Here is a 23,674-nt window from a genome sequence, read left to right on the forward strand (position 1 = left end):
AAAATATTGGCTGACATTAATAAAAAATATTGGCACTCAATATTTTTCTATTTCAATACTCAATTTTTCAGATATCTTCTATCTTGCCTCTATCAATGAAATGGAAATTTCATTAGTGGAAGAGAGTTCATGTTTGCTTGTTGAAGAACCCACTTCATGTGGATAAAACCCTGGTTGCCTTGGATTAGGCAATGCTCTCTCACCATTCAACATTAGAACAACAGAAGACATGTCCGGCCTATCATCTGGCCTCTCTTGCACACACAATAGCCCTATGTGAATGCACCTTATCACTTCTGATATAATAACTGAATCTCTCATAAAGCTATCCATAAGTTCCAATGGCCTACCCTCACTCCACAATCTCCATGCCTGAAATACATTCGAGTATAAGAGAAATATGATGCTAATACTCACTTAAAGAAGTTGACTAATATTCATAATAACCAACTTGTGCTTGAATCAACTAATAGTGTGACACTCTGTACAGGTCAACATACTATCGTTCTTGCATTCCAATATAATATTTCTTAAATATTTTTCATTTTACCATCTGCACAATGTTAAACATAATATAACTATAAATGAGTTATTAAAAAACGGTAATCTTACAAGCAATATCAATCAATTCTTAATTTTAAATTCTTTTAAGTAGTATGCTAATAACTAAAATGACGTATATAATGCATCAGAGAAAGTAGAAAGTTGTGACAAAATGTTCACTTTAGGCTTACATGTCCAAGAAGGTTATGATGATGTTGCTCTTCAAAAAATTCTCTGTTCTTTCTCCCACTAAGCATCTCTAGCACAATAACACCGAAGCTAAAGACATCAGACTTAACTGAATAAGATCCATAAACAGCATACTCAGGAGGCATATAACCACTGTAACATAAAAGGAAAACAAAATAAAGATAATGAGAAATTAAGTATTGTGAATTTATAATATAGTAATTGACTCCAATTTTAGCATTCTTACTGAGTTCCTACTACTCTTATTGTGTTGGCCTCTACACGATCACCTCCAAAAACCCTCGCTAATCCAAAATCTGATATTTTTGGATTCATGTTACTGTCAAGGAGAATGTTACTGGTCTTTAGATCTCTGTGAATAATTCTTAGTCTTGAATCTTGATGAAGATAAAGAAGCCCTCTAGCAATTCCACTTATAATATGCAAACGCATATTCCAATGCAAAACTTTGCTTCCAGTTTGATCTGACATTAAATTTTCCATTTAATAGTTTATCATGAAACCTTTATATTCATCGTAAGGTTTAACAACTAATTACAAATGCAGAGAGGGTAGAAGGTCAAACCAAAAATGAAATGGTCCAAACTTCTGTTTGGCATGTATTCATAGATTAGGATTCTCTCATCATTGTCAATGCAACAACCAAGAAGTTTCACAAGATTTCTATGCTGAAGATTGGCAATCAGTGTAACCTCATTTTTGAATTCCTGGGGTCCCTGTCCAGATTTCAATGAGAGCCGCTTCACGGCTACCTCTCGCCCATTTGCTAGCACACCCTGTTGATCGTTATCTTATGATGTTAGAATTTTGGACTCTGCATATGGATTTATCATTACAAAGATGCTAAAATCTTGTCACCTTATAAACAGGTCCATATCCACCTTCCCCTAGTATGTTACTGGGAGAGAAGTGATCAGTTGCATTAGCTATGGTTGAAAAATCAAATGTGGGTAATTCAATATCTTCCTTCTCATATTTCTGAACCTGATTCACCTGGTTAATCCCTGTGTCCTCACCTGAAAATGGTACAAGACTTACCAAGGACAGTGTCATCTATAAAAGAGGTAAAACTAAAATTATTTCAAAACTTACCTGGCTTCTCATGTTTCTTTCTCCTTACATAGATGACATATCCAGCAATTAGGATCCCCAATATGATTATTCCACTTCCTACCAAAATCCCTGCTAGCTTTTTCTTGTTTGCTTTACTCCTTGAATTTCCTTACATGTTAATAGAACTGTTACTAGCAAGTTTCAGTAGAACACAGGGATATGTTCTTATCATTTTTTTTTTATGTTTCTATTTTCTACTTGCAATATTGATCATATTGTTAATCCTTGAAATTGTAATTATGACTTAGTTCAGTCCCTAACTTTTTAGCATGCTTAATTTAGTGCTAAGATTATATTATATTTTGTAACTCAATTTAGTCCCCTAGACTACATTTAGTCTCTCTTCAATCTTTTAGGGGAGATTAAATTAAATCATGAAGTGTAACTTCCAGGGATTAACTTAAACAATTTAAGAAGTTAAGGATTAAACTGAATTATGCTTACAATCTTAAACATGCATTATTCTTATGACGGTCTAGAAGTTTCAATCATTATGCGCATGCATCTTCTGATGGCAGAACAAGACTTGGTCAATCTAGTTGGGTATTTCATGCGGGAAACAATAAATATTAGTCAAATTGTCATCTAAATCCGCCTGACTCCTGGGTCCATCTAAAATTAAATTTAGTTTGCTGTGAAGGAAAATTAAGAACACAACCAACCCAGCATAAATGTCGAGACCAATTCATACATCATCATAGTTTATTAGATGACCAGTTTGAGAGTTAAAACCTGTTTGGTATGCATATATAATAATGATTTATAGAATTACAGTTAAACAATCAAGCTGATTCTTATCCATTTATTCGAACGACGGTGCGGCTCTTGAGAGAAAAAGATAGACACTTTGGCCCTTGACCCTGTTTGCCGTGAGACAGTGCCACCTTTATGTGAATTCAACCATGAATTGTTAATGGAAGAAACTTATTTAGATGTTACGTTAGTGACTTAGTGGACTAAATTCTTATAGAAATCCTCGGATTTACAGCTTTTACCAATTTGATTCTTCAGATTTCAATCGCACTATAGTGGTTCTTGAGATTGAGATTGAGCTTCGGATACTACAGTGGTTCTTAGACTCCTTTTGGGTACTAACTCAACAAAAATAAAAATAATTTGGCACTCATTTGCCACGCTATGGTGCTCAGAACTCAATCTCAAAAACTACTACAGTGTAATTAGAATTTAAAAGACTAAATTAGTGAAAGTCGTGAATTTGAGGGACTATTATGGGAATTTAGTTCATGTTATTGTGATAAAATGGTCATTAAGTACTATGCTACTAGGAAAGAAAAAAAATATAGATGCAAGGAAAAAAAATATAATAGGATGTATATACCTAATTCTGAAGCAGCCACTCTAATGAAAATATCTTGCCCTTCAGATTCTGACCTCATGTCGACGAGGCCATTAAACCAAATGATGCATCCACTTCCGCCATTTCTAACATCTAAACTTGCATACGCTGTGCAGCTGCAGTTTTTCAAGCACTTCTCCTCACATTCCTGCAAGTTCATGCTCTTATCGAACCACGACGAAGAAGTATCCGGCAACTTCACTCCTTTGTACGGCACAAACCCATCTCTCTCATCACAATCCAGATCCACCTTCCTAACACACCCACCGTTCAAATTCCCAGCAGACTTTAACACAAAACCGTCAAGGCAATCACATTGTGGAGAGTTATTAACATTGCACTCTGAATTTTCGCCACACAAACCATAATTATCACACTGATCCTGTGGACCAGCAAGAAAAAGCTGCCAAGTTTTGGTCTCAGAAGACCATAGAAACCGTTGCACGGTTCCCAGAGGTGTTATCATGTATCTAGAAACAATTGAAGCGTTTCTTGGCTCATATCCGAAGTGAACTTCTTGATCATTTAGTACAAAGGAAAAATTGAAGTACCTGTAGAGTGTTTCCCAAGGAACTCCACTGAAGAATAACCCGGTCCAAGAACCTATCCTATACAACCATGTTGATGAACCTTTTCCAATAACCAGTTGTGGAAAACCATGACCATCTAAGTGGTACAAAAATTCACCACTTCCAGGATCACCTGAATTCTTCCAAGACCTCAAAGAATTGTATACTCCGGTGACTCGATTAACGCGAAGCACCATCCCCGGGAGTAGCGTGTCGCCGGGGTAATCAAAACTCTGCCACAAAATATTCCCGCTGCTACTATTTCCTTTCCTCACAACCATGTTCCCTGTGTCTAACAGCAACAGAACAGGATCCGCTGCGGTTTCTGTTGCATTGGAAGACCAAATTACGGTCCCTGATCCATCAATTAGAACTGGATTTCCTCCATTGCTGACTTTGAACGTTGCTTCAGAGGTATTCACGGGGGTGTCTCTGTTTGCTACCCAAACAATTGTTCTAGGTGAAATATTCATGTACCATATACAGAAGTATAGGTTCTGTGAATTTCCAAAGCTGTGGAATCCAGCTTCGAAAATTCTAGCTGCGGAAATCAGTGTCTCGTTGTAATAAATTGATGTATTTGGAGTGATGGTTGTTAGACTAATGACCATGGCGGAGAAGGAGAATAAGAGGGAGCATAGAAAAAATACGTTATAGCTTGCCATTCTTTGATTTGCATCGGTTATTATTCATAAGGACTAAGGTTATTGAAAAGTTCAGCTCTAAATTTCATGTACGGGTATAAGATCATGTAGAATTTGGTCATAAAGAGAGTCGCTTTAAAATTATGTTTGGAATATTGTAATGTATATCGAAAAGACCAAAAGTTATGTAACTCTCAAGGTCAAGACATTAATGTATACGGTATGGTATCACATCTTACTTCTCTTGGTTTAAAGTTTAAACAGAGAAGTGTCAGCTCCTGAAAGGGAAAAGAAATGTATTAAGTGGTGATTCTTCCGTTATTCTTTATGCGATATTTTTATTGAAAATATAGCTATTTAAAAAATTTAAATTTAAGAATAATTTAAAAAGTAATATTGTCAAAAAATTTAATTAATGAAGATATAACAATAAAATAATTTTAACGTGTTTACAAATAATTCATAGTATAATGAGTACTTCAATAAGAAATTTTACATAAAAAATTTTAATTTTAATTACTAACATTGTAAACTATAACGACATCCAATCATATAATTTTTTTATAATCATATTCTTGTTTCGTATAACTATCTAAGCAGTGATTATAAAAGAAAAAATATATTTTTATTTGGTACAATACGTAATTGAATACATATTGTCAAAAAATTTAATTAATGAAGATATAACAATAAAATAATTTTAACGTGTTTACAAATAATTCATAGTATAATGAGTACTTCAATAAGAAATTTACAAAAAAAAATTTAATTTTAATTACTAACATTGTAAATTATAACGGACATCCAATCATATAATTTTTAATAATCATATTCTTGTTTTGTATAACTATTTAAGCAGTGATTATAAAAGAAAAAAAATTATTTTTATTTGGTACAATATGTAATTAGATATGTATGTAAAAAAATTTGACATTATTATTTCATGAAAATTAAATTAAAAAATTATTAGAGAAAAATTTAAACTAAATTGACAAATATAAAAAACAAAGAATTAAAGGAGTAGTTAAACATAAATTATTAAATTTGGTGTTCAGTCAACTCCGTGGGCAAAATGGATGTTAGAAAAGTCTTTATTGATGAGCGCTGCCCATTAGGCATAAGCAGCTGAGACTTTTGAAAGGAATATTTTAATTTCTGAAAGCCCTTGAAAGTTGAAACTGTACATTTTTATTTAGCTTTGGATTTTTTTTAAATAAATAAAATAAATATTTTATTTACTAAAATATGTAATTTATAGCATTTTTACTAAAATGAACCTTATTTCTTATCTCGTTTACACTGTAAACAAAATAAGGGACGAAACGATGTAGTTATATTAAGTTTACATGAGATTATGGCGCGCACCGATGCACAAGATGCGGATATCAACCGACTGACATGGCACATCACAGGAGCAATCGACTTTGAGGTTTGTGTTGTTTTTTGTTTTATATTTATGTTAAAACATACATATGTAACCATACTTAGGGTACTTTAATTTTATAGAAGTAGTATGCAATATATGTTGGACGAATGAATATATTGTTAGCAATGGTTTAAATGATAGTATATAATTTTAGGCATACTTTAAAATAGATTTGTCAGTTAAATATTTATTTAGATTTGTTTTTTTTAAACTAAATTATTAAGTATATGTTTATTAACTTAGTTATTAATTATTTAATTAAATATTTTTTAGTTAACTTAATTAAGTAACAAGATGTTTATTTTTTTAAATGTTTATCGTTATTTGTTAAAATAGTTTAACTTATAATTCAAATTAATTTTTTATTGTAAAATTTTTATAGCTTGATAGATTTACACATTTTTTATTCGGATTTTTTTATTGTTCTCCAGAGTCCTCGTCTACTTCTTCCTAAAAGAGTGAGTCACACACTTCCATCACTGGACGCCATTGTCCCCTACCTGATGGAGGCTGGCTTCGGCGACGCCGTACCACTCAGAAATTTCATATTTGATAACTTTCTGATCACAGTATTTGTGGAGCACTGGCGTCCTATGACCCACACTTTTCGCTTTTCGTGGGGTGAGTGCACCATCACCCTCCAAGACGTCGCATACCATCTCGGGCTACGCACAAATAGAGAGCCAGTGGGTGAGTGCTTCTGTGATTTTCACACGTGGTATGGGACCGAGACTTGGAAGTTGGTGGAGCGGCTACTCGGTGCCAAGCCTCCTGCAATCCAGTGGTAGGGTGCACATAGGAAGTAGTCTTTCTCCCTCAAGCTGGCATGGCTTTGGGAGCGACTCCGACAGATATTTGATACAGATGATCCAGCCACTCTCCGACAGTACGCGAGGTGCTATATACTATTGATGATTGAAGGTTATCTGATGATTGATAGGTCAAATAATCAAGTCCATCTCCGGTGGCTCCCACTACTAGATGACTTTCAGAGGTGCCGTTCTCTGTTTTGGGGATCTGCAGTGCTAGTATGGGCGTACCATTTCCTATGCTCTGCAGCACACTGCTCCATCATAGACATCGCAAGGTGCACTCCTCTGCTAGTATCTTGGATATACCACAGATTTTCTCAATAGTGTCCACTTGAGTGACAGGTTTACATGTACTCCATGGCTACGAGGTAATTGTTCACTACGGTTTTATTATTCTTTATTTACGTAATTCAATATGATGTGCAATTAATTGAATAGTGGTTATTCTTGCAAATGTCTATAGGTTGACAGATATGACACAGAAGAGCAGGGACTAGCACGAATAGAGAGTCCTGTGATGGCATTGGGCATTGGATCAATTACTGTGGGATGAGATAAGCGAGTTACCCTTTTATTTGGTCAAAGTTGCATAAATTATTCAAACTTTCTTAGCCCTTATCACTAATGATCATTTCACAACGTCCATTGTAGTTCCTGTGGACTCCCTACGATGACCTTGCACTGCAGGACATCTACCTGCTATGGCTGGAGGGCAAGGTGGAGTGGGGATATGGATGTCTGTTGCTCCCCTCGTCTGCTTCAACATAGTTGAGTTTTACCATGTTGACCGAAATAAGCACCAGTTTAATGGCGAGCAGGGGACTCGCTTAATGTTGACAGGTTCCTGACTACCACAGGACGGGGAGAGAACGTCTGGTGGCCTACCAAGCTTTGTGAGTGGTACGATCAGTGGAGGGGTCGGTTTGAGGAGGGACACCGGATACCCATCCAGCCGTGCATAAACTATCGACCAACGCAGGAGTACTGGGATTGGTATCGGAAGGCTTGCCGTGTTAGACACTTATTTCGGAAGAATGTGCTTGATGACCCCAAGCTGTTGGACTTACCGAAAGACGTGCAGCCTACTGCTAGCCAGTAGAGGGACATTCTACATTTTCTCCAAGACGTCCCTGACCATCGTCGGCAGGCTAGGGAGGTTCGGGCAGACACCCGGAGGCTTACCAAGAGAGAGAGAGAGGGGTGTTAGAGAGTGAGGAGGAGCTGCAGCGCCCCAGAGGGACAGGGTTTGGCCTCGCAGGAACACTCTAGGAGGCTGCCACCCACTATCGTCAGCTCTCAGTGCAGCCTTGATCGCCTAGGATCTGTCAGAAATAATCAACAGGCCTTGCTGTGGAGTCAGATGTCGCCTCAGATTGGTAAGGAAGAAAGACCAGGACTTCGTGGTCTCAGACTCAATAATTGCAAAGGCTATAGGAAGGATATTGCTGTTATCGTCTTGTGCCACTGAAATAAGCAAAACACCACCATATTTGCCATACAGATGCGTGCCATTGATGGAGATGAACGACTTTCAATGCTTGAAAGTCTCCATACAAGCAGGGAAGGCCCAAACTACCTTATCAAACATGCTGCAATCACGCACCATAAGGTGCCCATCATAGTAGGTTACAGCCCTGATCTCACATATCGTTTCGGGACAGCAACTCTATAGTGCTTGCAGCAACCTCAGTACCTTATTGTATGACTCCTTCCAATCATCGTATATCTGGGCAATAACCTTTTGCTTTGCCATCCAGACCTTTCTATATGAGGATTTGAAGTGATAGCTTTGCCTAACTGTACTTTGTAGGACAGAGATGCTAACGGATGGTGAAGATTGTATGAACGGGAGGATGGCACGGTAGATGAGACTGCTGTCCAACTGTCAGTGGTCCTGAGACATGGTGGGTGCTAAACATGTGTACGCTCCTCCAACCCTATGCACCTCCCTAAAGAAATAAAACAACTGTGGTTGAGATGTACAACAAGCATAACAATGATAAATGAGAATATAGAACATAATTAAACTTGAACTTACTAATCCGAGATTCTGTCGGAGAACAACATGGAGATGCCAAGGACATCCTGCTTAAGATTTCTGCCAATGCCCATGATACTTTAATCTATCCGACTCCATGACTCGATACTTAGCACTTCTGTGAATACTGTAATTCTTCACACCCTGCATTACTACATCTCTGTTTTTGAATATGTGCCCAACCCGCAACTCCACACCACCGTCCAAGTTGTAAAAATCTTCACCCATGTTGGAAAATGGATTTTTCTCTTGCATTGCGTCTAGATCCAATGTATGATAGTGACTGAGTACAGATGACAAGGCCAGAATTGGGTGCAAGACAGGCAGAAGATACCGACATGATGCCTCGACCGAAGTCTCTGGTACAAACTCCTCCTCATCATCATCTTCAGAAGAACCACTCTCGTTGCTATCTGCAACATACTCCTTGTCAGAGTCCTCACCATCAACGTCCATGTCTTCCACTGGATTAGCAATGAGTAGCGATTTCGGTGCGAGAGGTGGGTCATCCTGCACAAAGTCCGACTGGCCAGATCCACCGCCACCGAAATAACCAACCTCCACAAAAAGCTCCATCACTTGCTCCGCTATGATTCATCCATGGATGTCAAACATCAAGCGCACATGCTCGTCGCCATGGAGGAAAAACAGACAAAATCGAAAAACTCTGTTTTCTATCGGTACTAGCAACCTATACCCCACCTTTCTGATCTCTTTTCTCCCGCTACCACCGACGCTATTCAATATCAGACTCTTCAACTCCGGAAAAGAACCTACGCGCCAGATACGCAACAAAATGGGATTATCACACTCAAATATTACTCCAGTATTACTATTTCTCATATGGCAATTGGGATACACAATTACAACTAGATAACCACTACTACTAGACATTTTGGCTTATTTTTCGGAAGAAAAAGGGTATAGAAGAAGAAGTGAAATATTTGTGAAGAATACAAAGGGTTGCACATCTTTTTATAGCTGCTGAAAATTTGTCATAACATATCTCATTTACACTATAAACGTCATAAATAATCTTGTATCTCGTTTCTAGTGTAAATGAAATAAAAGTACAGTGTAAACAAAATATACACGTATCCTATTCTATATCTTATCTCGTTTATAGTGAAAACGAGTTATGTGTATTTTTATTTTATTTATACTGTAAACAAGATAAAAAATAACGTGCATTTTAATGAAAATACTAAAAATTATATATTTTAGTAAATAAAATATATATTTATTTTAATTATTACAAAGAGAAATCCTACTTGCGTGTGTGTGTGTGTTGTCAATCGGTTATCAACCGCAACTTCCGTGCCAGTTGGAAAAGTCATTTATAAAGAGTGCTACCTACGTGAACTTCACTTTGGAAAACATAAAATAACTGATGAATGTTTGAATATGATAAATTAAAATTATAATTTTTATGGTTTAGTATCTCTAGCTTGACCTAACGTAACTTATCAATCCCAACACATCTTTTTGGAGATATAATTGGGTTACATAATACTCAGATTAGACCGTATATCACGCTAAAATCAACAATAATCTGGTGTAAATTTTTCTCAAATCCGTAATGAATACACTCAAAAGATTCAACTTAAAGATATGCTATTATTTTTCTTAATCCTTATATCTCTTGGACGATCACTAATATGATTGCAAAATCACTTGAAAGGTACCACCTTTTATCGACTCGTGAATTACAGCTAATTGGAAGTTTAATTTTTATTCTTTGTATTATAATATAATTAAGATTAATTAGTATATTTATATATTTATTAATAGAATATTATATTTTAGTTTATATTCCTTTATTTTTTTTGTGGGTAGTGTTTTCTTTTTGTTTTTCGATGTTGTATTTCGTCACCGACCATATCATCATATTTATCTCGTCATTTTGAGTCCAAAGAACACAACTCTGACACCAAAAATCTCTAGAAGCGCCGCTACAAGGTTATTGTCCGCTTCCATTGATCCCCCTTCAGACACATCCAACATCGTTGGATCAACAACTACGATCAACGGTCCAGAATCGTCATACGTGTCAATGATCCGCTAAGAGTATCACGGGTTGGGTTGGTTTAGATTTGAAGAAAAATGATAACCAAACCGATTAAATTTTAATTGGTTTAGATTTATGATTTTTAGTGAGTGGATCCAACCAATCTAAACCGATTAAACCCAGATTGGATCGGTTCGGATAATTGGGTACCGATTGAAAATGAAATTCAAAAAAATTTGAAATAAAAATTAGAAAAAAATAAAAAATCATCTAAATACTATAAATAAATTCAAAATTCAAATTTAAATAACTATCATAATTTGAAAGACTTTAGGATTAAGAGATAAATTTGCGTATATATAATTAGATTTTATTTTTAATTAATATTAAATTAATTGGGTAATCGGATTGGTTTGAGTTTCACAATCCCAGAACCAATACCCGAACCAATTAAGGTCGGATTTGATCGGGTCCGACCTGGTTGTACTCGATTATCCATTGGGTCTAAAATTAATATAATCGGTTTGGATCGATTTTGGATGAATAATCAAATTACCCGTACCCGTGAACATCCTTACGATTTGTGCCTCATACCGACCCATGTCCACCTGTGTCTTACATAACCTGACCTATTCGTTGACCAGTGTATCAAACCCCGCTGAGTCAACATTGACGTGTTTTCTTGCTCTACTTAGGTGTCACCACGTGTCCTTCCTTTGCTAACGAGGCAGATAGTCGGACCCACCCTAAGATTTTTTGTGAGCTCTTTTCGATTTTGCCCTATGTTTTCTCAATTTTTGCTTTGATCTTGTAGTTTCTTTCCTCTTTCATCTTTGTATCTGTTATTATGAAAAAATTGGATATTTTTCAGCTTATTCATGTTATCCTTAATGTTTGCAACTATACTCATTGGATTAAAACTATGGGAGAATTTCTTAAAGGGTGCAAATTATGGTGTTATGTGACTAGTGATGTTGTTTGTCCTGTTAAATTGACTGTGACTCAAAAATCAAAAGATGGGACTTCCAAATCCAAGAAGGATGCTGATAAATATTTTGCGTAGAATTTAGAAGATTGGAATATTAAAAATTACCAGATTATCACTTGGTTTCACAACACTTCTACTCCATGCATTCATCTACAATTCAAGCATTTTGAAACTCCTAAAAAGTTATGGAATCTTTTGGCAAAATGTTACACTATTTCTAACCTCTCCTATCAATACCAACTGTTAAAGGAGCTTCATAGCCTTAAGCAATCCCGTGGACAAGTGATTTTTTATTTTTTCGCTTAGATGAAAATTATTTGAGATCAATTGATCTCTTGTGAATCTATTCTTAAAGATACAACAAATACTAAGGCATATGAGGATTATCACAACCGAACATATGTCATACAGTTTCTCATGGCACTTACTGATGACTATGAGCCAATTAGAGCTTCTCTTCCTCATCAGAATCCCTTTGCCTAGTCTTGAAGATGCCCTCCCTCATCTTAAGTTTGAAAAAACGTGCCTAAGGTTGACTCGCTCTCATAGTAAAATTGTCTTTGCAACCACAGACAGAAAGGGTATATTTTGTTAAAATTGTAACCGTTCTGGTCTCCTACTCCTAGATTGTGTAAAATCCAGAAAAATGATGAATAATTGATTAATAAATTAAATATGAGCAAAGAAGATTAAGAAATTAAAATTTATAATTTGGAAAACGTGAAAATATTTAGAATACGAATTAAAGCACCAATTTTAAAGATTTTGATCCAAAGTTGGGCCAACGGGTTAAAACGATTAAACTGAGCCTATGTTAGACCCATGTCCAAGGCTTAAAAGCCTCAAAACCTAGCATTTCAGCACCAATTCTCCATTTATGAGAGTGAGGGGCGGATATGAGAAGAGAAGGGGTAGAGGAATCCTAACACTATTCATCACCATCTTCATTCGCCCATTACTTTTGATACGGAACTCCGATTGACGAGTCGTTTGTGGCCACACATCGCTCTCCTCATCCTCTTCAATTCTATGTAAATATTGTGGTGAATAAATCTGAAATCTCTATCCAGTTTTTGAGTTCTTTTCTATTTTGTATTTTTGGATACATAGTGTTAAAATCTTGTGATTTTAGTTCTTTAGGGATACTCTAGCATAAATTTCAAGTGGGTTCTATCCTATATTCGAGTGGGTTAAGGTAAGAAAGCATTTTTCCTTTAGAGGTTTCTAATTCTATGAACCCTAGGTTGAGAAATTGTAATTTTTGTGGTGAATAGCTTGATTATTGAGCCGATTGTTGCGGGTTAGTGCCTTGTTGATTGGTGGAAGCTTGGGTTGGCTTATATTGGTGCAAAATTGGTTCGAGGACTATTTTGGTGAAGAATTTGGTAGAGTTGAACTGGTGGAGGTTGGAATTTCCAGAGAAGAGTTCTTCCCGAGGTTGAGACTGCCGTCAACGAAGGTCACTAATATTAAGCCAGTCGAAATCCTTTGGCCACTAATATGGCTTTATACCTCTTAATTAAGCCAGTCGAATATCTTTTTATAACATAAACCCACTTGTAGCCTATCACATGTTTATTGGTGGGATAATATATTAATTACCATATCTTTCACTTTAGCAAGGCTTGAAATTCAGCTTCCATGACTTTTTGCCGATGTAGACACCCTTGAGCTTATGTCATTAGTTTAGGTGGATTGTTGTATAAGTCAATACTAGTCTGAGTAATTTCAACTAAGGCAGTGGGATTTTGAGTTTTGGCTTTTGATCTTTTAACCATTTGGTGTGTATTTGTATGAGATGAATTGGTATTAATGTTTGTATTAGGAGTTGAGGTTAAAGGTATGCATATTTCTATACCTGAAATAGTAATGGGAGTGCTGGTTTGGGTAGGAGGGTCATGATTTGTGGTGTTGTAAAATATGAGGATAAAGTATTATTCTCATGTGAAAGGTCATGAATTATTGCTGGTGTAGTTAGGCTTATAGAAGTAGGTGTGGGAGGAACTTAGGGTTGAGTGTTATTGTTTGTTGGAGTTCTAAAAATAAAGGTTGCAGGTTATGAATTTGGCAGACTAGAGTGAGCAGTGTTAATAGTAGCAAACATAGTATGATAGGGAAATAAGTCTCATAAAAAATGATATGTCTACATAGGTGAATTTTTCCTTCTTTAGTCATACATTTATAACCATTATGGCTGCTATCATAGCCAAGAAACAAGCTTTTTTGTGATTTGTAATTGGTGCGGAATTTGAATACCACAAACTAACCAGCAAGTGCATCGGGTCGTACCAAGTAATACCTCAGGTAAGTGAGGGTCGATCCCACGAGGATTGATTGATCAATCAACAATGATTGTATGATTTACTTAGTTAGACAAACAGAAAAGAGTGTTTGGGTCTCAATTGCATTAAACAGTAAATTTAGAAAATTAATAAAGCAAGCAGTAAACTAGTGTGAAGAATATATGAATAAAACAGTTAAGGTTTCAGAGATGTTTATCTTCCGAATTTCTATTTCTTACCAACTATTTTAATCATGCAAGATTCAATTCATGGCAAACTATATGTGACTAAACCCTAATTCCTTAGACCTTTTTAGTCTCCTCTAACCTTCATCAACCGCCAATATCTTGGTCACTTGATTCCAATTAGAGGGTTAAGTTCAAATCTAGTTTATGTGCCACAGAAACTCTAATTACCCAAATATAAGAGGATTATATGTCACGTATCCCGTTAACTTGATGAGCATGGTGCCTAACTTCACGCTGAACTCCTCTCCTGGCGCCTCACTTGAGTCTAATGGCGCCTAACTTCGCAGTGCCCGAAGTGAACTTTCCCTCCTGCGCCTAACTTTGAAATCATGGGCCTAACTTGGAAAATTCCAAGTAAGGTGCCACCTTGGCCATATAGAATGAAGAAAAAGGGCATACTATTATATATCGTTGAAAAGCTCTGGAAGTTAGCTTCTCAATGCTACTAGAATCACGTCAATTGGACCTTTGTAGCTCATGTTATGTCCGCTAGGGTGCAGGAAGGTAAGGGTTGACAACATCATCCACTTTCTGCCTCTTCTTCTATAAAACTCCGTCAAATCCATCTGAATGCTACCTGAAATAAACAGAATTGCACACAACTCAAAGTATCATCCATAGTGGCTAAAAGATATTTAAATCTTGATTAAACTCAACAATTTGAATGCAAATTCACTAGGAAAAGATAGAAAAGATGCTCACGCATCACAACACCAAACTTGAATTGTTGCTTGTCCTCAAGCAACCAAAGCTAATATAGGCTTAGGATGTGAATTTGCATGAGAAGTGAGTGTTCAATTAGGCTCCTGTCTCTTCTTATAGTGGGAGTTATAAACTACAATCCTGAATAGCTTTAGCATCTCACTATCCTTTGAATCAGAGGAATGTCACTGTCATTTGGAATGAGAATCCGGATAATATTATGAATTCTCTGGCCTTTATCCTTTCTTTCATTCTCTTTTCCTTGGTACTTTGCACCTTGAGCATAACCGTGACTTTAAATGCTTTGTCTCAAGTTTTACTTGATACAAAAACACCACAAGCACTTGATTGGGGGACGCTCTTTAGGTTCTGATTTTTTCTTTCAGTCACTCCCAGACAGTGGTGCTCAAAGCCTTTGGCATACGCTGTTAAATGCATTTGATCTCAACTCTTAGTGCTCTGTCTCAAGGATTACTTGACACAATTACACTACAAGCATGTGACTAGAGAAACAACTCTTTGAGCTTTTAATCATGTCTGACCTCCCTAGTCATTGATGCTTAGAGCCTTGGACCTTGCTTTTATTATTTTTTTTTTGCTGTTTCTTTTGCTTCAAGGATTAAGCTTTTGTTTACTTCAGAGAATTCATAATAGTTCTCTAAATTCTTGTTCCTCATACATCAACATCCTTTGATTCAAATTTAAATATGCAATATTCATATCATGCATTCAGAATCACAGATAATACTACCACATCTAAGTAAATAAGACTACTCTTCAATATAAACTCAATTTCTCATGCAACTCAATTTCTCATGCAATACATCACTTCTTTTCTTTTCTTTTTAGATTCAAGCTAAGTAAGCGGTATATGAGACAAAGTTTTTTTTTTAACTAAAAGAAAATAATAGAATGAAACTAAATCTTAAGAACTGAAAGTACTAAAGATCATGCAAGCAATCAAAGCAATAGAAAACAGAAGACAACAAAATAAGAACGGAAGGGAAAATAGAATGAAAGGAACTCAACCACCTCAGTTATGCTAGTGGCCGTCTCATTCCTCCGGCTGTGCTCCTCCATGAAGAACATTCATCTCCCCATGTTGCCACTGATGATAAGGTAAACAGAGAGCGCACTCTGCAATACCAAACTTAAAAGTTTGCTTGTCCCCAAGTAAAGAAAAACTCCAGGGTGTCAAAAATTCCTTTTAATTGCTCCCGTTCCTGTTCTAATCACTCTGCATGACCAAAACACATGTAAAACAAGAAAAATTCTAAAAAATTGAGATAAAGTAATTTAAAACCAGAACTAAAATAACTATAATACTAAAATCAAAATAACTATAAAGTTAAAACCAAAGTAACTGCAAAACCAAGGATACTAGTAGTTGGGTTACCTCCCAACAAGCGCTTCTTTAACGTCACTAGCTTGACGGTTGATTGTTGCTTTTTCTTTCTCTTCTTCCAGTTAGTTAAGAGAAATGACTTTAGTGGACATGAGGAGAAAAATGATACCCACCAAAAAGCAACTCCCATACAACTCTCTAATTCATTAGGACTAAGGAAAGCATATTCAAGTGTTGGAGGAGAAGACTTTAATTCAAATGTGGGCAGTGGATTCAGATTTTTTTTTTCTCAGGAGCTTGCATGCATAGAATTAAAGGGACTTGTATGGCTTCCTCCAGAATTATTGGAATATGCAAGCATGGAGTGTGCATGACTTCCTCTTTTGTTTGTGTATCATCCTCCTTTGTTTGTGCATCTTTCTCCTTTGTTTTTGCATCTTCCTCTTCTTCCATGAGTGAGGGTGGAGAGTTTTCTAATTCACTGAAGTATGAACTCCTTTGATTGATTTCCTCACTTTCTTCCATAGGATCTTGCAATGTATCTCTTAGGAAGGAATTTGCCTATTCCTCTTCCTGGGGCTTGATAATCAACTCCATATATTTATCTATAATTTGACACTCATCCTCATATCATGTATGCATTCTTTCATGAGAAGCTTAAGAGCTGATGGTTCTTGATATGAATAAGGATATGGTGGCTCTTGATATGAATAAAAAGAGGATGATGGTTCTTGGTATGTATATGGAGATGGTGGTTCTTGATATGAATAGAGAGGTGGTGGTTCTTGATATGAATATGGAGATGGTGGTTCTTGATAGATGGAACATGGAGCACTGAAGTTTCTTTGGTCTTGACTTTTCCAACCAAAATTTGGATAGTTTCTCCCTCCACAATAATATGAATCACTCATTGGGTGTGAGTAGTAACCCATGTGATCTCTCTCTATTATTTTTTCTTAGCACAAAACACCAAACAGAATTAACACACCATGTGGTAAACAGAAAAATAAAGAGAAAAAAACAGAAAGAATTTTATTTTCATTTTTTTAAAATATATACATATATTTTAAAAAGAAATAAAATAAAAAATAAAAATAAAAAACAAAAATAAAATAAAATATAAAGGAAAACAAAAACAAAAGAAAAATAAAATAAAGAGAATAAATTGAATTATTAAAAAAATAAAAAATCCCCAAGCACTTTGAATACAATAAAGAAAAATAAAAAATAAAAAAACAAAGAATAAAATCAAATATAAAAGAAAACAAAAATAAAATAAAAATAAAAAAATTGAATTATTGAAAAATAAAAAAAATAAAAAAGAAGAATGGAAGTTTTAGTTTTTTTTTTTAAGAAAAATTAAAATTAAAACTAAATAATAAAATAAAAAGAAAAAAAGGAAAACAGGGGAGGGAGACGAAACAGAAGGGAAAAGAAAAAGAAAATAAAAATATAATTTATTAATAAAAGAAAACTAATTGAAAAAAAAATTATCTAATCTAAGTAATTAAATAGCTGAGGCAACACCAAACTTAATTTCAAAAATTAAGAAAAAAATAAACTAGGTTAAATTAAAAAATTTATAAAAATAAATCAAGCAAAACTAAAGTAAAAACGCTTAATCTAAGCAATCAAACAACTAATAGTTGTTAATCTCCGGAAATGGCGCAAAAATTTGTTGCGGAATTTATAACCCACAAACTAACCGGCAAGTGCACGGGTCGTACCAAGTAGTACCTCAAGTGAATGAGGGTCGATCCCACGAGAATTGATGGATTAAGCAACAATGGTTGAGTGATTTACTTAGTCAGATAAACAGAGAATGGTGTTTTGAGAGTTCAATTGCATCAATCAGTAAATTCAAAAAATTAATAAAGCAAGCAGTAAACTGGTGTGAAGAATATATGAGTAAAATAGTTAAGGTTTCAGATATGTTTATCTTCCGATTTCTATTTCTTACCAACTATTTTAATCATGCAAGATTCAATTCATGGAAAACTATATGTGACTAAACCCTAATTTCTTAAACCTTTTTAGTCTCCTCTAACTTTCATCAACCGCCAATATCTTGGTCACTTGATTCCAATTAGAGGGTTAAGTTCAAATCTAGTTTATGTGTCACAGAAACCCTAATTACCCAAATATAAGAAGATTATATGTCAAGTATCCCGTTAAGTCCAGATAATTAGTGATTTAGGAGAATTTGATTTTAAGTTGTTGTTCAGGTAAATTGCTTTTCCAAGTTTTACAAGAACTCAATTAGAATAAGGGTCATACTTTCGTTCCACCCAGATTCATAAGATGAAGAACGAAAACAATTCTTGAAATTGAAATCAATACATGAATTAAAATAGAAAAGTAATAGTATTATCCATAGAATAAACAGAGCTCCTAACCTTAACAGTGGAGGTTTAGTTGCTCATGGTTCAGAGAGAAAACAAGGATTCTGTAAAACTGTAAAGTGCGGAATGAGGTTCGAGAAGAGTGAGCCCAAAGGGCTAATTCTTTTCCCTTTTATATCTAATCCTAATTAATGTAAAATATATTTTCTAAACCTAAATAATATCTTTTCCTATTTGTAAATAAAATAAGTTTTTAATCAAAATTAAAAGCAATCTTCGAGTGCTCTTTGATGGATGAATGGGAGACCACTTGGTGTCATAGGAATGACACCTAACTTGAGGATGTTGAAGTTGGACTTGGAGGAGGCAGCAAGGATTGGAGGCGCATTGCTTGTACCTGGCGCCTAACTTGGGAAAACAAGCACCTAACTTAGTGCAAAAATCCATCCTGGCGCCTAACTTGATGAGCATAGCGCCTAACTTCACGCTGAACTCCTCTCCTGGTGCCTCACTTGAGCCTAATGGCACCTAACTTTGCAGTGCCTGAAGTGAACTTTCCCTCCTGTGCCTAACTTTGAAATCATGGCGCCTAACTTGGGAAATTCCAAGTTAGGTGCCACCTTGGCCGTATAGAATGAAGAAAAAAGGCATACTATTATATATCGTTGAAAAGCTCTGAAAATTAGCTTTTCAATGCCACTAGAATCACGTCAATTGGACCTCTATAGCTCAAGTTATGTCCGTTAGAGTGCAGGAAGGCTAGGGTTGATAGCATCATCCACTTTCTGCCTCTTCTTCTATAAAACTCCGTTAAATCCATCAGAATACTACCTAAAATAAATCGAATTGCACACAACTCAAAGTAGCATCCATAGTGGCTAAAAGATATTTAAATCTTGATTAAATTCAACAATTTGAATGCAAATTCACTAGGAAAAGATAGAAAAGATGCTCACGCATCAGTAAGATCAAACTTAGCTTTGTTAAGGTCTTAAATAGGGGTAACATGCACAACCAAGTATCTTTAAAGAATTGTAATCAGGAACTTTACTAAATACAACCTCATATGGTGATCTGTTGAGAGAACATTAGTTGGTAATCTATTGATGTTATACAAAGCTGAGGTGAAAGCATCTTCCCAAAACTGCATTAGGAGAGCAGCAGTTGTAAGAAGTGATAAATCTATATCTGTAATATGTTTATGCTTCTTTTATATACTATCTTGCTGTTGGTGTGTTTAAGGACATGACTTTCTATGCATGATGCCATGGTTAGTAAGAAAATTAGTAAAAGCTATAGCCATAAACTCCATACCTTTGTTAGTTTGAACAGATTTAAGTTTACATCTAATTTGATTTTCCATGAATATCTTGTAGTTTTGCATAGCAAGAAGAGCTTGTGATTTGTCGGTGAGAAGAAATATACAGGTAAAATGAGTACATGCATCAACAAATGAAATATAGTATTTGAATCCGCTTCTAGATGTAATAGATAATGGGCCCCAAATGTCAATAAAGACTAGTTCCAAAGGAGAATTGTAAATTGAATTTGATTCAAAGAAAGTCAATCTATGCATCTTTGCTATATTTGAACAAAATTCACTTACTGTTGAATCATGGTTATCAATATCTACTGGAATTAAGCATTTATTCAAAACTGATTTAACAATTGGGACTGAACAGTGGCCTAAACATTTGTGCCAGAGTTCCATGGTTATATCTCTATGACTTTTAGCAATAAGAGCTTTCTTAGATTGTAAATGTATATTAGAAACAGAAACAAAATTATGTAAAGTATCATTAGAACTTAAAGCAACATGTTTTAGAATTGAAAGATTATCAAAAGTATAGATTCCTTTTCCAGCTTTGCCTTGGTGAAGAAGATCTCGAGTAACCTGATCTTGAACAAAACAAAAATGTGGCCAAAATTCAAACAACACACCAATATCTTCAGCAAATTTGGATACACTTAATAAATTTTGTGTGATATTAGGTACATGTAGTAAATTTGTCAACAAGAAACTTAAATTTCAATTATGATTAACAAGAATAGAAGAACCTCGAGCAAGAATTCTATTACCTTGGCCATTACCTACATAGAGTTGATATGATTCATTGGTAGAAGGAGTGGAGGTCAATAGATTGAGAGAGTCTGGTATTATGTGGTAACTAGCACCAAAATCTGGGTACCGAATTGCATCTCCTACAGTTGATTGTGTTGAAAGATAGGCCCTTGGTTGATGAAATGAGGAAGAGGGTGGTGGTGAGCGAGATTTTCCATATGGAAATTGAGGTTATGAAGAGGAAGATGTTGCTTAAAAAGTGGGATCAAATCTGTAATAGCATGATTGCATTACATGTCCCAGCCTCCCACATAGTTGGCAATGTGGGCGTTGATTTAAAAAGGGGAATCTGCTTCCACGGCCTCTAGTTCGTCCTCCTCGGCCTCTTGGAGGCATAGGGTTTCTTCCTCCTTGATACATATAAGTTGGTGCAGATTGAACAAAATTTGCAATTGGAAAATTACCTTCTGGATATTTGAACCATTCAAGCATATCTTCATATGTTAGGAGGAAAGATTCTACTTTAGAAACACGAAATGATCCAAGCCTTGACATTACCGAGGTGATGTATCCTGTATACTCTTCAAAGAGTCCATCAAGAATTGCAGCAACATGATCATCTTCTGAGATTGTGTAACCTATAGCAAATAGTGCATTGACCAATTTATGAATCTTGGCCAAGTATTCTGTGACAGATCCAGTTTTTTTAACACTCTTCAATTGTGACTTGAGGCTTTGGATTCTTGTGGTTAATGAGTCTGTGAAGTGATTATTAAGAATGGTCCAGACTTCATGAAACCATTTGCAATGAATGATTTTATGTTTGAGTGTGGTGGAGATTGAGGAAACGAACCATGTTGAAAGAGTGAGATCATCAAGCCTCCATTGTTTATATTCTTCAGTTTCTGTGGAAGTCTTTGTTGCTTCATGGGTTTGATATTGCTGGGGAATCTTGGTTGGATCAAGATGATTCTCAAGAGCAACACTTTGAATTGTAAGAAGGGCCAAGTACCCCCAAGTTGTGAAGTTATATTCATCAAGCTTTTCAGTAATAGGTGTAATGGGTTTCTTGGAAGAGGATTCAGTCAATGAGATAGACATGATGATGGGAACAATGAAAAGGCTCTCGATACCATGTAAAGATTCTAGTTGAGACACTAGAATCTAATGAGCTTAACAGAAAGTGCAGCAAGAACGGATTTAAGAAGAAGAAGATAAATCTTGGAGTAGAAAGAAACTAGTTAACATGAATGTAAAGAATAATTAGAACTATATGATTGAATACTATTGTCACTGATTGATGCATTCGCATCTTTAGTTGTTTTTTCTTTATAATTTCATTCAAATAGCTAAGAATTCTTATTAGATAAGCAATGATTTCATGTCTAAATGAGCATTACTTTAAGTTAGTTGAATTCATTGATTACAGGAGAATTTTGAAGAGAATTGACAAATATCAAAGGGAAAAAGAGGCTAGGAATCACTTTGAGTAAGAAAAACAAGAAGGGAAAGCAACTCAAAGAGCCCTATGAACCAAACAGAGAGCTCCCTATACACTGATTGATGCGGAAAGATAACCGTGCAATATGGGCATCTAGGCATGGAACAGCTAAGCAAAACAAAAAGCAAAAATTGGAAGTGTGAAGTGCAACCGTGAGACGTGAAGACATAGCCATTGTACATAGGGTTGTTGTGCCTACGCATCTCATGCACGTACACACAACCAGTGCAAAAAGGGCCATCGTGCACACTCGTCTGGCATGCGTACGCATGATAACATTAGCGTGCAACGTGAGTCTCCAGACATGAAACGTAAAGAGAGAATCAAAGGGAGTCATACGCACGCATCTATCATGCGTATGCACGATTAGAGTCATAGAAAGGTATCACGTGTATCTATCTAGCATGCGTACGCACGATTAAAGCCATAAGGAGCATCATACGTACACATCTGCCATGCATACGTACGACACTCAGTTCGTGTCTCATGTAAAAATTCAGCCGTGGGACACCTGGGAGCAAAACAGAGGCAAAAATTAAAGCAAGATGAAGCCATGTTCAACGTGGGACTCTCCACGTCTAACGTGATCAAGACAGAGAGAAAATTGGACAAGATTTGACTTCACGTACAATGTGAAGGGATTCACGTGTGACGTGGGATTATGGGTCACCTCCCGGGGGCTTTAATTCATTCAATTAAGTCCTCCAATTCTTCAAGACTTAAGTGATTCACTCAAGGCTCAACTTAAGCTCAATTATAGCATTGATCGAGAATCATGAGGAGAAAGATTTGAGGCTTAACTGGAGGAGGAGAAACATTAATTAGTTTGATTTGATTTTGTCTTAAATTGATTCCGTTTTAAGTTTTGAATTTAAAATTTGTTTTAGGGTTAGTATAGAAGGGAGAGGACACACACATTTTTTTTATTCAGCACTTTTTATACTTGATAATTTTAGGTTTTCTCTAAAATCATGAGCAACTAATCTCCTTGATTAAGGTTAAGAGCTCTGTTAATTCCTATGAACTAATATTCTAGCTTTTCTACCTTTGATTAATGCATTGATGTTTTCTTAAGAAAAAGTTTTTCTTTTTCATCCAAAGGATTTGAATGTGTTGGGAATAATTCTTGTCTGACTTGAATTTTCTTAATTTCTTGAAAAAGTTAATTAATTGAATTAAACTTGAGAACTTATTCTCACAATTCTTAAGTTTAAAAACTAGACTTGATATGTGACATCGAATCAACTAGGAATAATTCTTGTGAATTATGTGGCTTCTAAATCAATGAACATGATTCAACTATTTTCTTAAGTGATTGACTAAGGAATTAGTGATTAATTAGGTTAAAGAGAAATTAAATTACCAAAGGATTGAGGTTTGATTACTAACAGTTTTCCATAGATACATCTTTGCATGATCAAGGTAAAAAGTGAAAAGTATTTTTCTGAAAGTCTGAACATCTCTGAAACCTTAACTCTTCTAAT

General features: G+C 35.5%; 1 protein-coding gene and 1 long non-coding RNA gene across 5 annotated transcripts; one reads left to right on the plus strand and one right to left on the minus strand.

Annotated features, from left to right (window-relative positions):
• On the minus strand, positions 30-4,687 carry LOC107630111 (G-type lectin S-receptor-like serine/threonine-protein kinase SD1-1). Of its 4 annotated transcripts, none has more exons than XM_016333153.2 (7): positions 3,206-4,682; positions 1,846-1,974; positions 1,612-1,769; positions 1,319-1,529; positions 980-1,217; positions 735-885; positions 30-372 (listed from the first exon to the last, which is right to left on the minus strand). In XM_016333153.2, the coding sequence occupies exons 1-7, from the start codon at positions 4,455-4,457 to the stop codon at positions 79-81; spliced, it is 2,433 nt and encodes an 810-aa protein (XP_016188639.1). In that variant the 5' UTR covers positions 4,458-4,682; the 3' UTR covers positions 30-78. The 4 variants fall into 4 exon arrangements, 3 of the variants coding, with proteins under 3 accessions (XP_016188639.1, XP_020974209.1, XP_020974210.1); XR_001618139.2 differs by having other exon boundaries at positions 153-372; positions 735-802; positions 3,206-4,687; XM_021118550.1 differs by lacking the exons at positions 1,612-1,769; positions 1,846-1,974; positions 3,206-4,682 and having other exon boundaries at positions 1,446-1,518.
• Positions 12,498-23,242, plus strand: LOC110270072. The gene is made up of 3 exons (XR_002359086.1): positions 12,498-12,751; positions 20,004-20,054; positions 22,119-23,242. It is a non-coding gene; the product is annotated as an uncharacterized LOC110270072 (long non-coding RNA).

Source organism: Arachis ipaensis, chromosome B03 (genome assembly GCF_000816755.2).
Source record: "Arachis ipaensis cultivar K30076 chromosome B03, Araip1.1, whole genome shotgun sequence".
Classification (NCBI taxonomy): domain Eukaryota; kingdom Viridiplantae; phylum Streptophyta; class Magnoliopsida; order Fabales; family Fabaceae; genus Arachis; species Arachis ipaensis.